Source organism: Aspergillus tubingensis (genome assembly GCF_013340325.1).
Source record: "Aspergillus tubingensis WU-2223L DNA, scaffold_7, whole genome shotgun sequence".
Lineage (NCBI taxonomy): Eukaryota > Fungi > Ascomycota > Eurotiomycetes > Eurotiales > Aspergillaceae > Aspergillus > Aspergillus tubingensis.
In genome coordinates, this window is record NW_023336281.1 from 1,025,465 (window position 1) to 1,042,674 (window position 17,210).

A 17,210-nucleotide genomic window follows, 5' to 3' on the forward strand; every position below is an offset into this window, starting at 1 on the left:
AGAGGCCTACAGGGTGGTGAAGTATGCTTTCTGCTAGGCAGGCAGTACTGAAACAGTGCGTGCCCGGTTCATTCAAGCATACCAGACTATTATCGTGCGCATTTGAATAACAACCCAGTGCCTGTAGGTCGCGGGTAATACTTGACTATAGAATGATGTTTAACAGTTATTGGGTCTCAATGATAATGACATCGGCGTAGTACTGGCCACTAACCACACTATTAATCCTCATAATAAATTACTTCTTAGTCACAATGATAACTCAGCAACGCATCACGTCACAACTACTAGGATCATGCTGTATATTACTAGCCCTGCAATATGACCAGGGAACTGCAGGGAAGTAGTTGATATATGGATATTCAATTGGTCTTGAGTGAGGGACAGGTGGAGAAAAGCGGAATATGGATTCCTTATGACAGTCCTCTTCCGCGGTAATGGCTGGATTACAAATGCAATTAGTATGGAGATGATGACAGGCATTTGAACAACCCAGAGGGTAATAGTACATACATCACAAATTACTGAGCTATAGAGTCTAGTATATAAAGATCAGGATCAGCTGTTAACTTGTCCGAACGATCCATTTTCTCCTTCTCATAGTGACAGTGGAGTAACATTCCAACGCAAACCTATTCTAAATATGACCACAGTATTCATGTCAGTCGCTCATCCAAAAGCCAAAGCACTTTAGTAGTATACGCATTGCAAGAAAAGCTCACACAAGCCACAGAACAGGAGCCAGCGGCTACATCGGCGGCGACCTTCTATCAGTACTTGTATCGAAGTACCCAGACCTGCACTACCGCTTACTGGTCCGAAGCCGCGATAATGGGCAGAAGATCAAGGCGCAATATCCTAATGTCGAGATTGTACATGGCGGTCTCGATGATTCAGAGACCCTGGTAGCAGAAAGTGCTAGGGCTGATATCATCATCCGTTAGTAGACGCATCCATTCATTGTCACATATTATCCATCATAGGGGAAGAGTACCCGCTGACATCACCGGCCTAAAAGACACAGCTGATGCTGCTGACCACCTCGGAGCAGCTAAGGCAATAGCTCAGGGTGCTCTAGAAGGGCACACCGAAGAACGCCCTGTCTATTGGTTGCATACCAGTGGTGCCGGGATCTTCTCGTTCTCAGACACTGAGAACAAGGTATATGGGGAGAAAGGCGAGAAGATCTATGATGATGTGCAAGACATTCACGAGATTGTCAGCTTTCCTGACCATGCGTTCCATCGAGATGTGGACAAAGCGGTGTTGGAGGCTGGATCGGTGCGTCCAGGTGTCCTGAAGACTGCTATCGTATCCCCGGTTACTGTTTACGGTAGGCTTCAATAACGACCAACACGTAAGAAAATGAAAATAACTAAATCGCTGCCATGTCATAGGTCGTGGCCGAGGACCCTGCTCCCAACGCAGCAGACAGATATACGAGCTAGCCAAACTGACCATCCAACGCCAGAAAGTTCCCATTATCGGCCGGGGCCTCTCATTCGCGACCGATATTCACATTCAAGATCTGACTAGTTTATATGTCATTCTCTTCGAAAAGGCCCTTTCAAAGCAAGATGACGGGCTTTGGGGTCCGGAGGCATACTACCTCAGTGAGAATGGGGAGCATTGCTGGGGTGAGCTGGCCCGTTCAATTGGACAGATCTGTGTAGCGGAAGGATTCATCCCAAACGCCGAAGAGGAGGCTTTTGGCTTTGAGGACGCTCGGAAATGGGCAGGCTATGAGGCTGCTAGTTGGGGGTTAAATGTACGGTGTCGGGCCAGTCGTGCTCGTCAATTACTGGGGTGGCAGCCGTCTGCGCCATCGCTGGAATCCGAGCTTCGGGATATCGTGAAAGGGGAATATCGCCGTCTGCAGGAGGGGGAAAGCAGTGCATGAAGCTCCGCTAAGATGTTGATTATGAATCTGATACAAATAAATTGCAAGGAATTGGCCGACTTACAGTCGGGCAAGCCATAGTAACCGAAGATTGAAGTTCCTTCAGTGGTACTACGCAAATTACAACAATCTATATCATCAAATACACCTAATCAATGGAGTAAGACATCATACTTCAGACATAATTGAATACTGGCTCAATACAAATAATTACGCTAGAATGTAGGATATGTACACAAGGCTGATGATACAGAACAAACGAGATCAAGCGGAAGCCGCCAGCATTGCTTCGGCAAGCATAGTGAGTATACAGGAAGACGAAGGGACGAGTCAAGAAAAAAGTACATGATATACAGTATCAACGATTGTAAGGCCCAAGGGTGTCCGCCAGGGGAAAGAGGTAATAATAAGTAACCGGGCTGAGATAGAATGCAAAACTGCCTTAACGCCGCTGACACCGGACCGCTCTATACATTTCTGGGTATCAATCTGCAAAGGTTGCTAGGAAGAGTCGGCTTCCAGCTCGAGGTAGAGTAAAGCTTAGGTTATAATATGCGGGGAGGGGGAAGGGGAAAGGAATTCGGGTATCGAGGTGGCGGTAGAGGGATAGGGTTGGAGGAATGCCGTCGAATGATGGCGGAATCAGATGCTTGTGACACGTTTCGCAGCTATCGTGGTACGAGGTCGTTGCTTGATTACCATTTCTAGCTCCTTGAGCATGTTTGTATTGGCATCAGTGCGCTCCCGAGCGGCTGCTTGTCGTGCTCTATCTTCTTTGACTCGCGCGATTCGTTCCTCTCGGGTTAATGACATCCTCTTGTTCCGAGCCGGAAGAGCTACAGCTTCAAAAATTTCCTCCTCATCATCTAGTGTATGAACGATGCTGGGATCTGTGTTTTCGCCAGTCAACGCTCGAAGGGCGTCTGCAGGGCTGCCCTCGACTGCAGTAGAGCCCCCAAGGCTGGGTGTGGGTGACAGGGGTGTTTTCAAAAAGCTCGAGGGTCGCGAAAATTCCGGATTTGCGGGTTTTCCCAGACTACTCATCAATGCGGATTTGCCCGATTCCCACTCCTGGAGAAGGCTTCTAATGTCCGCTCCAATCGATTCATACTGGGGCAAGAGGCTCGCCTCAAATTCACCAGCATCCGGTCGCTCGAGATTAGAGCTAGATGCCTCCTTGAGGATATGCATCTTTGCGTGAAGCGCACGAATTCCTTGGGAGAGCGAATTGATGTTTCGGTATTGTGCACGGAGATTGTCCTTGTTAGGCGAAGCTGTTGGTAGCGGAGAAGGCGGGATGACATCACCTGGCACCATGATTAGCTCTGGCGTGGATTCTGTTGAGGAGTGGTACTTACGATCGTCCTCGTTGAGGATGTTGGTCATCTTGTGGATATTCTCGCCGGTCACATGGGCCAGGTCCCGCATCTGCTCGACTGCCGTGGTCCATCTAGCAATATCGGACCCGCCGCCGTCCGCGCCGAGCGCGAGAAGACAACAGAGGATACTCTTTCTCACGATGTAAAGCCTTCCGAAAAGTGTGCGAAGGGCGCGTAGAGAGTACTGGTCTTCGGTGGCTCGCTCATCGAACGCTGCCTGGGCCTCCATAAGCTCCTCCTCTGATATATCGTAGATGTCGTAATACTTGGCGAGGTTGGTGGCATCGGTAAGTGGGCGTAGGGTATGTTGTGCCCGGATGTATTGGCCTAGCATGAGATAGAACGACTCCGACACAGTTCGGCGCAGTCTCAGACATCGTCGCGTTTGCGTCTGATCTTCGAGTCGGCTTACTGGGGGCAACGGTGTGCTTCTACTCGATGGATTAGTGCCCTTTGTCAGCTAAGCTAGAAGTCAGAGCAACTTACATGCGGTAGCCTCTTGAGACCAGCTCAACCTCCTGTATGAATACAACCGATGCGGAAGCGGCAGAGTCAAACCCTTGAGCGTTGCTGATAAAAGTCACAGCTGCGTCAACAGCTTGATGACGCAAATATTTCAGCCACTGTCGCTTGGCGAATGCATAAAACAAAACCCCAATTACAGGCACGAGAACCAACAAAACTCCGACTTTCCGAGGGTTAAGACCAGACGAGGTTCGAGACCGGCTCCAATGTAACAACCAAGCTACGGAGAAAGAAGTCGAGGCCGTGACAACAGCACCTTGTATGCCAAACGTGGTGGAGATAGACGGAAGGTCTGCTGGAAGAGCTGTAGACATCACATCTGCAGCTGATGTGTAAGAGGGCGCCGAGTGTTCGTTCAGCAGCTGAGACGCAACGATGACATAGCCGAACTGTTCCAGGAATCTTTCGTTGTCGCTTCGTCCAACGCGGGAGTTCAGAGCAGACTGGACAGAGAGCTTCGTCAGTATTGACCGGAGCTAAGGCAATAGGTGGGGTGTTCGTACCGTGCAGACATCATAGAGTCGACCCAGAGCTGCGCGCTGTCGCGAGACTTTCCGTTCAAGGGGCTTGGGTAGTTTATTCCGAATACGCTCCTGGAATTTCGAAACTCCTCGTGGGGCAAAATCCGCAGCCGTCGAGTCGGAGAAATCATCGCTATGGTCTGTCTCCTTGACAGGCCAGTTTGGGTCGTGTTCGCCTTCCCCTGACGTATGACCAGATAAGACTTTGTAATTCCCCCAACATATGAACCGGGATAACTCACCCTGGAGGTAGTCCGCCAAAGGCGAGTTCTCATAGACGAGCGATTCCATGACCAGTGAACATTCCGTAATGGTGGCGATGAGAGAGGAGTCGGGGAGAAACACGGATGCTGTAAGGCTAGGAAGGGGAAACAAGGATCAAGGCGGGAAAGGTCGAGCAATGGAGTTGAGACAGGTGTAAGATTCAAGCGCGTTCAGTTGCGAATTATCGCAAACCCATCTCCGCGACAGTCCAATGGGGCGCGTGGGAAAGTCGACTCAAGGAGAGGGCAATGAAGTGGAGGAGCGAGTTAGTCGTATCGAATGGGAACGGGGGGGAAGAAGGGCGACGAGCTAGAGACTAAAGCAAGTTGACTAGTTGTTGAAATCCGAGGCCCGGCGGGTTGTAAGGGAGGGCGAGTGGATACGCAAGAGGAGTTATGAGGAGTTATAGTAAGCGGGTTTAAGGCCGGCGCAGGATATACATAGCAATCTACCCCTGGCAGATGGAGACACTCTGGGTTGAGGAACAAAGAGGAAGCCCGAACGACGGTGCCTGTGCAGCGGCCACGTTGAAGATCAGACCATGTGTGTGTCTGGGGAACTGGATTGCCTGCGCTTTCTCTTTTGTCTGCTCGAATCGGAGCTGGCGCTGCTCCGACGCCCGCCCGGCCTTGTCCGTTTCCTTTTTCTCTCTTTACCCTGCAAACCAGAAATCCCTAACTAAGAATAGGCGCCCCCCACCGTTTCGGTGGGCTTTTTTTCCCCCTTGTGCGAATCAATCAGCTCGATTCGATCTGGCCGATTATTCCTACAGGGCACTGCTAATCTCTTTTTCCATCCAGTGAGCGCTCGCGATGGGTTACACCCCCAGGCTTTCTCAACGGACTCAACCGGTGATCACACAAGTTAGTTTGCGAGGGGATGATGATCGCAAGTCTGTGCTTTGACTGTTCCCCTCATCAACCAAAACTTGGGTGGAACTGACGTCTTGTGAACTACGGCAGACCGAGGTTTCAGCATCGAGCATATGTTGGAGCCCGCGTGGGATCTCGGATGTCACCATGATTACCCTCGGGGTACACATTCAGACGGCTTGTTTCATGTTGCTCGGATTTGAGGCAGCCTCGGAGCATGGCTCTTTATGGCTAATACCAAGAACTCAAACATTGGCACAGGATTTATTGATGCTGCATTGAGGTTGTTTCAAGTGGCTTATTACTTTTCGACGATAGACACGCCTATTCATCACTACAGGCTGGCACTGGATCTGTAGAAGAAAATGACAAGGTAAGACAGAGACAGAGGCGGCAAAGTCGTCTCTCACTGCAGCCTACTGCACATTGCCACATATATCTTTTCAACTACCATGTCTCCTTGCCATCTGCACATGCACCGTGCCTAATGAGGATCCTGGTCGGACCCTACAGCATACAGGGGGCAATTTCGCTGTGGCGCAAGTAGTTATATGCAGCTTTACGTCTCCTTGCACTATCAATTTCGCTCTCTTCGCCATCGGGATAGTAATTCTCCATAGATTAAATATCTACTACTCTGTACATGAGGATGTTAAACGAATACGAGGGGATGTTGTTTGTGCAGCAACAATTTATTTAGTTACTCCTCAGTGGACACCGTTGGGGCTTTGTATGTGATCGACATCTAACCTAAAAGAGACTAAAATAGTATTCTAGAAAAGTAGTCGGTGGTCGCATCGGACCTTGAAGAATGTGGAGGACTACCTTGAGTAGCACCCACAGCGAGTCACCTAGTGAAGGACGTTCAATGACCTTGACTAGGCAGAAGTTACTGTGATTGAAGGTGTCTCGATTTGCCATCCACGATGGATGCCTAAGGTGTCAACTCCCTTCCCGTTGCACGGGCAACGCAGCGTCAACATCGCGTCTCCATACCTCAGACCCATCCTCGACCAAACTTTCTATGACTTAGCCTCGATCTCGCCCCCGAAGCTTGACAGGTCATCCCATCATATAACTTGAAGGCCTTCTTCTACTTTTAATGTCGACTGAATATTAACTCCTATCCGACAATTGAACCTGACACGCCATACAGTAGTCGGGAAAGTTATTTACGAGTTATCCCCATGGAATAGAGGCACTGCTTAAACCTCAAGACTACTTTAGAAGGATTCTACTTGCATGATTCTCAATATGTCCGGCTTTCTGTACGAAGCCACGACCCCTTGCCCTTCAAGGACGAGCACTTCAATCTTCAGCCGAGGCAGCAACAGAAGCTCGTCCGACAGCATGTGGGAAGATAGTCTAGGCAACTGGGAGGATACTGCTAACATCGAGTTCACGACCGAGATTAAACAGTCTGTACTTACAGGGGCCAAGCCCAGACGAAGAACCAAGACAAGTACATCCTTTGCTATCCACGAAGACTATGGAGAGAATCCTACACAGCCGGCATACAAGGCGAAGCGGGATTCGAGCATAGCAGCACCGACCACGAGCCGCAAAACATCCTTACTTGCGCAGCCAGCTCAGAGATTTCGTCCCAAAATCAGCTTCGGCCCGAGCCCAGACACGCAGTCGCGTCAAGAAGGATTAGCTCACAAGTCAACAAGTAAGAGAACGGACACAGAGAAAAACAACGCGCTTTTAATGCGCATCAATGGAGCAGATGGCCAGGAGAAGGCAAAAAATAGCCTGAAGACGGATGTACGCCGTAACACGGTTTATATTCCCCCGGATGACGGTACAGTGGCCAGTGTATTTATGGGTCTCTTCAGCCCGCCCAAGTCGGACAATTTGGACAAGTGTATCAATGAAGATACTCAAGTCAACAGCTTGGAGTCACAGATTGCTAAGAAGCGACAAGCCAAACGATCTCTCGCATCGTCTGCCCAACGAGCTCCATTGAAGCCAAGCTCTAAAGTAATGCAGGAGTCCTGCATTCATCACGACATTGCCGGGAAGAATGGCGGAAAGGAGAATGTGCCTCCAGGAACAGTTATCGCTGAAGGCAAGAAAATACATCAGGCCCTGAAAGCCAAGGAGGATTCGGGAAACCGCCTAAATGCTCCTCCGATGGCAGCTAGAAGAGCTGGTGCTACAAATGCCTCTGCAAAGCCTACATCCAAGCCTCTATCTACCAAGACGAGCAACACTCGGCAGAGGAGCAATGTACTGAGCAACAGCCAAAACACCACTAAAGCACGACAGAACAAATCTGAACACAATAGCACCATGAAGCCAAATTTGACATCAGACTACAACCGAAACGCTTCTATGCGAACCTCAAATCTATCTACGTCACAGAAGCCATCAAAAACAAGCATAGTATCCAAATCGACTACATCGCGTAACAACACGAAGCCTATTGCGAAGGATTGTCCAGTTATTTCAGACAACATCACAAACCCGGCACTGTACGAAGAGAATTGGCTCTCGCACCAGGAAGTGGCAATAACACAGTTGGTCAATGAAATGTTCCAATGTACTTGTGAGGAGCCAGAAATCGACAACCACGCCATGCTTCGACATGAGCTCCTCACCTTGTACCAGGGAGCATCTTTCGCACACCTCCACAAACGTCTTCAAGCATCATTGTTATACGGCGCTTTGAGCATACCAAAAGACGTGCTCACGCGCAGTAGCCGTCTTTACAACGATCTGGGCTTGAAACGAAAGTTCTTGGATATTTGGATCAAGACCTACGACTTACGAGCATTGCGAGCCGCGGTGGAAGCAATCATTGGAAGGAAGATACCCACCTCTAAGTTGGTTCATGGAGGCGATGCCTCGGATAATGACAAGGCGATGAAACGAAAGTTGGAAGGATTCCTGGAAGCATTCTTGTTACGAAACCAGGATATTGACCCTCAAGAAAAGATCGCTGTGGGAGAGAATGGCGGTGTAGCTGGCCAGGCATACCGTCGGACTGTTCTTCGAAGCATAATGATGGTTGTCCTTCTGGACAAAGCGAGAATGTGCCATGGGACAGCCGTTCCGCGACGCCTTTTCCTCTCTTCGTCGCCTGTCAAGTCCTCTAGTGCGGTACTCCAGGCACTGGGTCGTTTCCTACTTCCATCGTGCGGAGACATCATCAAAGCATTGAGCCACTTGGAGTGCGAATTGAGTTTTGAGCAGCATCCATTGGAAGAATATGACTACCGGGTTGACAATCTTGCTGTAGATCTCCGGGACGGTGTGAGGTTGACAAGGATTGTGGAATTGTTATTCTATCGTTCAACCTCATCCGGTGAAGTGTCGAACGGAAGTTTGCCGCTTTCGAGTCATCTGAAGTTCCCATGCAGGAGCCGCACGGTAAAGCTTTTTAACATTCAGATTGCCTTGGATGCGCTGGCTTCTGCCCAAGAGACAAGGAAGCTCGCGAAAGACATACGCGCAGAAGATATCGTCGACGGACATCGCGAGAAGACTATTGCGTTGTTGTGGAAGCTGGTCAGCACATGGGGCCTTGCTGGGCTAGTAGACTGGGGGGACGTCAAAAAGGAGATTGAAAGACTGAGGCAGAAAGTTGCTTTCCAGGCTGGTGAGGATGGCATGCCATTGAACGGGAATGATGAGAGCGACGAACCAACCTTGCTGCTCAAGCAATGGGCATCTACCCTTGCACATCTCAAGGGCGTACCGGTTGACAACCTGAGCACGAGCTTCAGCGATGGCAAGGTATACGAAAGTATTGTTGACGAATACGACGGATATCTCGTGGAGCATGCCGAGGATCATAGCAGAACAGCATCTCTGGAATCGCGTCTGCGGGCATTGGGATGCAGTGCAGAATTCGGTGAGTTTACCAATGACATTACTCCCTCCATAGCGACTAACATAGACCAGCCAAACTCGTGTCTCCTTCTTCAAAGACTCATATCGTCGACAGCGACTTTACAATCGGAGCACTCGCGTTCCTCTGTTCGCGGCTTCTGCCAGCTACGAAGCGCGCGCGAGCTGCGACAGTACTCCAGACAGCATGGCGACAGATCCTGACGCGTCGAGATGATAAGCGCCGAGCCATCGCAAGGGATATTGCCAGACAATGCGCTGCAGTTGTACAAACACAAAACCGAATTCTCTGGGCGAAGGAGGTGATTGTGCGGTGGTGGAGGCTGACTCGAGCTCAACAGCATGGTCGAGTAGTTGCTGCATATGCCTACGAGGACAACCAATATCTATGAACGCGAGTCACCATATGGGGATAGAGATTGTTGCACCATCCAGATAGTTTCTACAGCTCAGAAGGTCCAAATGCAGCACTACCGTTTAGTTTGTGTATTCAGACAATAATTCATAATTCATAATTCCAATCACGCAGCATCACCCCCCAAATAGTGGAAAGACACTTAGTCGCTACGTAACATCCCCTGCCCCCTCGCATCATAGCCCTTTAGCCAGATCATCACCCAACTAGTACCTAAACACTATCTATGATATTCATTACACATGGGCATCCAACACCCAACCACACACCCCCCTCCCCCCCAACTAAGAAGCCTTATCTACCTCCCACGACAACTACAAAGAAGCAAATAAAGAACTACAGATACGAGAATGCTATCATTATCCAACATGATTATGTACATGGAATATAGATAATTAGTTAGTGGGGGGTGTTGATAGAACCGATCATATCACAACTACTGTCTGAAGTAAAGTACTTTACTTGCTTTTTATCATATATACCCAACCAAGTCACTACTACTACCTATTGACCCAACTATATCCTAACTACTTACCTACGCCCCTTGCTTATTTATTTGTTGTAAGTTTTGTAACTAAGAGCAGAGCAAGGTAATGGGTTAGTTTGATAATCTGTCTTATGTACATAGGGGATTATGTATGCGTTATGCGGTATGCAATATGATGGTGAAGAAGAAGAAAGCCAGAAGGATGTGAACAGCGATCATGACGATATGTCTGCAGCGATATACATCATACTAATTACTGAGTAGTTAGTAAACTGTATGATGATGATGGTGATAAAAATAAATTCATACTATATATAAATAAATGATGCTATAATATATGCATCTGCCTATTTGCTCTACTCCTTGGCAACTACCATAGTTACAACTTGTACATATCTGGGATCAACCATGCAATCAAATCAACATATAAATTACTAGTATTAGGCAGTAAAATAAAATATTGAAATCAAAATGAATTATTACTTACTTACATACATGCTTATTTAGGTGAAATTAGTTACTTAGTAAGTAATAGTAATAATAATGATAATAATAATAATCATGATGAAAGTAAGATTTCCTACGATGATATGCTTATGCTTCATGTTACACAAACTGTTACAGTTGTAGGTACTAGGGTGTACCTACCTATTTTGTCAGTTTAGCCAGTAGTAGTAAAGGTATCGCTTACGTGGGAGAGATCAGCCATCCATCGTAATAATAATAATCATCATCCCACACACACACGGGAGGAGATGGAGGGAGAGAGAGTTTGTCGAGGTGAATTCGTATGATGTCACTGGTTTTTTGTTTTGTTGCAGCTGACGAGGAACAACTACTACGTACAAAGTAACGACTTACTAACTGTACTGTAGTTGGCTGAAGTAATGATTTGTTCACGACTGATGTTATTCACTATTCATTAATTTATTTACCAATATTTAATTAATCTGTCTCTTGTCAGTGGTTTCAGTGGTTGAGATATTTAAAGAAATGACGTCGGTTTGAGCATCTGCCACCTGCCAGCTGAAGCGGCCGATCGCATTTCCCCCTCCCTCCTCTACGAAGTATGACCGAGGTAGTATTGGGTATCCGCCTCGATGATATAATGCTTCCCGATGATCAGATGCTGTTCTGAATCATAACGACGAATCCGGAGAGTTGAGAGTAGCAGCAGCCCTGCGGGGAAGAGAAACCACAGACGTTCGAGAAGATTACTGGAAGCGGCAATACACGCCTCCTCTTTTCTTATTCTTTCTCGTCTCTCTCTCTCCACCTTTCCCTTGTCCGATGACCAGATCGATCGCCAACGGGCTTTGACTTCCCTCCCTTACGCCGTACAGTAGTCTCGCTGCAAAGGGCCCTGCAGTGCATTGGTACCGGCCTGCTGGTTGGAGTCCCGGTAGTCTATATGTACCTGTGCTGGCGTGAACGAACTTTAATCGTGGGGTTGTTATTGGCAGAACGGCCGGTCCGCCATCAGGAGATTCCCATTCTGGCAGCCCTTCCTGAGAAAAGAGCGGTCGATCGCCGGCTCGGAGGGAATCGCGAGATGCTCTTTGCTGGCCGGAGTTGCTATTCTTCCGGATCAGCGGAGAGGAAAGATGAAAAGGGGTATCTTAAAACTTAGTCCGTATTGCAATGAGGCTTAGACAGACACACACTCTGTCTCTTGGTATCGACTTGCTCCCGTGGACAATCTGTGATGTGCAGACAGACGTGTCCGAGGACCTGGACAGCTTGTCTTCTTCCAAGCCCCCTTAATTGGGTACGTCTAATCGATTCAAGCTGCAACATAGCCTAGTCGCTCTCTCTTTCCCCCTGAGCAAACTTCGACGTGGTCATGCTTGGTATTCGTTCGCCAAGAATTTGTCCTGCAATATAGGAGCAGATGATCGACGAAGATCTCCCACCTTCCGGGGGGTGATACTCCTTTTCAGACCGGCCAGTATCTACTTGGTGCTCTTGAGATGCTTCCCCCCATCCTCCTCCATCCCACAGCCGCAGTCATTCGCCCAAGTATTTGGAATGGCGCTTGGCATCCTTGGCCGGTCACCAACTCAACGCGGGATCCTCTTGGACCAGTTGCACCGGGGAGGCAAGGAGGAGGAGGAATGTGTCGACGGCGGACAGTAGGTCGGTCGCTGTAGCTCCGGACTCCGGGGAAGACCGGGGACCGACCACTCTCCCACGCCGATGGGGGGTTCTAGCCAGAAGCTCATTCCACCGCAACAGACGTCGTTCGCAACTTGGCTGTGATCATCTTGGCGGCAATTCTCCGTCGTACCGGGGGCAAGGTCACAGGACGTTGCCAAGAACTGCAGTGGAATGTCCAGAGGGGAGGGATGAGCACTGAGCAAGGGGCAGTCGAAACGGGGACCACTCGGTTTTTCAACTCCGCCTCTCAAGTGAAGGGATCCCCCATCTTCATGGTTGCATGGGGTGAAATGTATATGCCTTGGCCATCTTGGCGGCCCTCTTGGCCGTCTCAGTCGGAATCATGACTCTCCCAAGAGGCTGTGATGTCTGTGATGTTGAAGGTTTCGGGTGATCCGCTGTGTTTCCCCAACCCAGTGTGGTATGTCGATCATGCGCTCAATGATGAGAGCATTGCCATCCCTTTGAAGAACTGGGCTCGATGCTGCCACTGACACATTCTAGACGTTTGCCTACCACGGTAAGATTTCGACGTGCAGGCCGGCCCGTCCTGGAGTACTTGGGTTCTGGATCTTCATCCACCTTTGCAATGGCTCTGTTCTTTGTTGTCTCTTCTTTTCTTCATCGTGACTGAAGCAAGGGCGTACCCCCCATGTGCGACTAGATTACTGCATTAGCGACCATCTTATCTTCCGTGTACCCGATACCTGGTATACGGGAGGTATGGTAATTGTGGTTACCTGAATCAAAGCGAGGAGGAGTAGGCTGATTAACGTCGACGACGTTCTGAATCCTTCCATGACTGACCATGCCATGCGCTCAGTCATGGGCTCGGAGTGTGGGAGGCGCACTTGCATATGTCATGACGGCAGCCTCGTTTTTATCCGCATAAAAGCCATGGATGGGATGTCTGATGTCCGGGGGTGGGTTTAGCTCAACAGCCAGGGGAGTCGACGATGATTTGCCAATTGACCGAGTCCAAGACCCCGATCCATCAATCACGATGGTTGTACGGGGTACAGATGGACAATGCCGGGTCGGCGGAAATGAAGCTGGCTGTCGCACGGCTAGCTGACCATGAGACAGGCAAAAGGCACCTTGTTGCCGTGCCGGACTGGCGAGTCGCTGGGACTTTTTTTCTGGGGCATGGATTACTCGATTGGGTGCGTCGTGCATCGCAACTTGAAGCCGGCGCGAATCCAAGCGCGAGTCCCGTGCTGGTGGAGAGGGCAAGAGGAGGAGAAAGCCATCGACGGTCCAGTCAGCGTCGTTAGGGCATCGACCTAGGGAGAATAAAATCCCTCATACAAACCGCTCTTAGGCCGACGTCGGCCATTAAGGTACAAGGCTCTAACTCTTAGTCGCCTTAGCTGCAGGCCAATGACACCACCGCAGCAGGACTTTTGATCCTGGGCGCGGAGGTCGATAAGCGGACGTATTAATCCTTAATCCTAATCCTGGGTAGCTCAGTCGGTGTTTGTTAGGTTAATGCTATTCTTATCCGGCGTTGATCCCGGCGTCTGTCTGCCTGTCAACCTCTCACAGTAGCAGTAGCAGTTATACCATAGCACCGCGCCGAAAAAAGTGGCCCTGAGGCATCCGCCCACCAAAGAGACAATCCCATTCATGCTCTCTGGTCTGTTCGTCTCCATAATCGATCTCATGGCGGTCCACTCGCACGCGCGACAGTTCAGAATCTCCACCAGGTGCTGCTGGTGGTTCGATCATCAATATGCAAGCTAGCATAGTAGCCATCCTATCCCAGAAAAGGCTGGGGGAGGAAGAACTGGATGGGGTTGAGGACGGTTGTTCGTATGCCACATAGCATTTCCTCTTCCGGGTGGCCGGTGACCATCGTGGTGGCAGACTCTTACCTGCCTACTGTACAAACTTCTTGTTTCCCTTCTCCTCCTGTAAGAGTCGCCTTTGGAGGTTTGGGTTTCAATTAAGATTTTATTTTATTTTTTCCCCTTCCTCTTTATTTCCTTTTTCTTCGGGTTTTGCTTGCCTCCCCTCGGCCATGCCGTTCAGCTAGAGATCTTCAGCTCTTCAATGAGGATCGAAAGTTTGCACGCTGTTCACGAGTACTTGGAAAAAATGATTGTATATAGTTTATATTTCTTATTCTGTTTTTCCTTTCCGTCGCCGGTCGGAGTTTAATTGCGGAAACTCTGTTTCAATCTTGGCTTCTAGGCCGCGTAGCACATAGACCATATGTATTCGGAACATAAGTATACATAAGTCGCATGTACCTTGTATCTTGTTCTCGATCCCAAGTGCGGAGAGTCCGTGTTGGCGGCCATGGATGAGGATCCTTCAGAGGGACTGAGTGTGCGTGTGAGTGTGGTAGCCAAGCATGGGGTCGCTAAAAGGTCGCATTTCCTTCCTTCCCCCCCCAAACAGCGGCATATGCAATGTGTAACGGGGGTGAAACTTGCGCTTCAACCCACGCCGTAAGCAACAATAACAACCAGCATACTTAGTTGAATGAACCAGGGCCGGAATGCCCAAAAGGGCAATTGGAGTCGTAAGACTTCACGAGGTAACGAAGGATCGTGTAAATGGGCCGACCCCGTTGGTTCGTGAAAGCAGTAAGTTAGTACTACTAATTCCAAGGACTGCCAGTGCCGATAGTTAGTCTAGTTAGTACTTCCCCAGCAGTTTTTTTTTTTCTTCCTATTCCCATGACTGGCTGAGATTTGGATCGAACCTGATTGCTGGGATCGAGGATAAAAGCGGGCAAAAACAGCAAAAGAAAAGTACTCCCGAGACGCGCAGATTGGCTGCTGCGATTGTGGGAAGCTGCATCTCCCGGAGCAGCCATGGCACTGAGTGGGGGTTATCCCTGAATCGCATGAAGCTTGTCCCAGCACTTCAAGGCTTCGTAAATCGTGAGGCGTTTGGTAGTAGTCTAGCTGGGCCCCCCATCCTCAGCGACCGTGAATTGTGCAGGTTTCTGATTGTAAGCCCGTTGGTGTAGAAGTGGATGGGGGTGGGATTAGCCCGCTCGATGGTCTCCGCTTTGGAGATCGCTACCGTGGTTCTGAGCTCGGTGAACCGCCGCCCGGCTGTCAGTCATTAGAGAGAAAAGTGATGCAGTTTGGGTCTCTACTCTGTAGTTCTCTGGTTCTGGCGCTGACCGCTTCTCTCAGCCCTTTGCCATCGGGCATAGATCTGGTCATCATCACTATACTGCTTTTTTCCCATCTTCCCTGTCTCCATTCTTCCGGAGATACTCTATCCACAACTCAATCCAGTCTGGGAAAGACGGCACGATCGCCTGAAGGGAAGGATGGGATCTGAGATGCAGTTTTGATCGTTTCCAGTCCGGATTTGGGGGTGGTTTTGGCACGGGTCTCGTATGTACGGCGTATGTATGAGCATCGGTCTGTATGTATGGATACCAGGCCGATCCCGATGGGTTTTTCCTTCTTCCTCTTGCGCTCTCCCCTTCCCATCACTGCCACCCGCGCTGAGTTTGCTGAGCCTTTCTTGTCGGACATGCCTAATTCTAAACTTAGTGGCCCCCAAGGCTGAGATCCTAGAGATAAACGGACAAGTTGCTGGATGAGACGAAACTCTATCTCCAGAATTGGCTGCTACCTGGGTGACCATCCCTGGGATGATCACTGTGGAGTTACCCGGGGGAAAGACAAGAACTCGGCTGTCAAACCACCCAGCGACAAACTATCCCAAGATCGTGCTATTGTTTGAGGAATCCATTGAACAATGAGCCATGACTACTAGTTCCAGTCCTTATTTGCATAGTTCAGATCTAATCTGGTTATTTCTGGCAACACTGGTCCGATCATCTTGAGTCCAAATATGTTGTACAGCCAAGAGCCAACTATTCCCGCCCAGACCGACTGTCACTCCCAGCTGTTGTCAATCAGGTGGCGGTGCTTCTAGTCAACAACATACTTGGGAGTTCTGTAGCATGGCTTGAGCTTCCCATATACTACTCATCATTCTCATTTGGACCGATCTAGGTACCAGCTTTCCTGGGTACGGTTATCGGAACCAACCTTGAGAGCTGAGCGTGGCAGATCGAAGACATGGAAACCACCTGCTTGTCCCATTGCCAGTCGCTGTAACCTCAAGCAAACTTTCCGGGACTCGAGAGCGTCATGATCGATCCCGGTCACAGTCGGGGAATTTTTATTCTCTTGGTTCTATTGATGTGGTAGCCGTTGTAATGTAGTACTCTGGGGTAGAGTTGGTGCAACTGAAGAGTTGTTCAATTTAATTCACCTCGTCATAGCAGGGGGATAGGGGTCTAGTCGGTCCGAGAAACTGGGATAGAATCGTCCAGACTTCTCTCGCAGTTGGTTCGCAGTTCCCAGTGATGTCTGTAGCAAGCAAGCAAGTTTGTCGTTCTGGCCCGCATCATCGGCATCGCACAAGTTTCTCCTACTACTGCTTCAGACTGAGATAACCTTCAAGACTGCCGTGACACAGCATGACTAGGGGGAAACCTTACGTCACAGGGCCAAGACCATCGCTTTCCGGATCAGGAACCACCAGATTTAAGCCCAGCTAGGGAAAGTCTCGGCAAATGCAATAGTGAGCAATGACAAGAAATACCAAGCATTGTTATTGGGATTGTAAAACAATAATGGCGACCAGCAGGGGGGAAAAGGGAGGCAGTGTTTTGAAGGACTTGAATTGTTGTCACTTTGTCTAGTCTTTGAGAATGAGGCGTGGTGCCAAGCACCACATTGGTAGCACTATAATGGTGATTGTCTTCTTGAGTATTATCTTGGCCTCCTTAACGAAATTACCATAGTAAGTCTACTTTTGGTGTGCTGTGTGTGTATGGAGTAGATAGGTAGGGT

The 17,210-nt window shown here is 49.3% G+C and overlaps 4 protein-coding genes across 4 annotated transcripts; 3 read left to right on the plus strand and 1 right to left on the minus strand.

Annotated features, from left to right (window-relative positions):
* Positions 1-643: 643 nt before the first annotated feature.
* On the plus strand, positions 644-1,900 carry AtWU_05314 (nucleoside-diphosphate-sugar epimerase; the record flags this gene model as incomplete). The annotated part of the gene is made up of 4 exons (XM_035500424.1): positions 644-660; positions 734-939; positions 1,019-1,333; positions 1,398-1,900. 4 exons carry the CDS (start codon positions 644-646, stop codon positions 1,898-1,900), a joined length of 1,041 nt encoding a protein of 346 aa, XP_035356317.1.
* Positions 1,901-2,542: 642 nt separating this feature from the next.
* On the minus strand, positions 2,543-4,616 carry AtWU_05315 (vezatin family protein; the record flags this gene model as incomplete). Its single annotated transcript, XM_035500425.1, has 4 exons — positions 2,543-3,207; positions 3,259-3,710; positions 3,766-4,247; positions 4,308-4,616. 4 exons carry the CDS (start codon positions 4,614-4,616, stop codon positions 2,543-2,545), a joined length of 1,908 nt encoding a protein of 635 aa, XP_035356318.1.
* Positions 4,617-6,811: 2,195 nt separating this feature from the next.
* Positions 6,812-9,708, plus strand: sha1 (putative calmodulin-binding protein Sha1; the record flags this gene model as incomplete). Its single annotated transcript, XM_035500426.1, has 2 exons — positions 6,812-9,320; positions 9,371-9,708. The coding sequence occupies 2 exons, from the start codon at positions 6,812-6,814 to the stop codon at positions 9,706-9,708; spliced, it is 2,847 nt and encodes a 948-aa protein (XP_035356319.1).
* Positions 9,709-13,378: 3,670 nt separating this feature from the next.
* AtWU_05317 (chitin biosynthesis protein) lies at positions 13,379-13,817 on the plus strand (the record flags this gene model as incomplete). Its single annotated transcript, XM_035500427.1, has 3 exons — positions 13,379-13,384; positions 13,462-13,644; positions 13,746-13,817. The coding sequence occupies 3 exons, from the start codon at positions 13,379-13,381 to the stop codon at positions 13,815-13,817; spliced, it is 261 nt and encodes an 86-aa protein (XP_035356320.1).
* Positions 13,818-17,210: the final 3,393 nt, after the last annotated feature.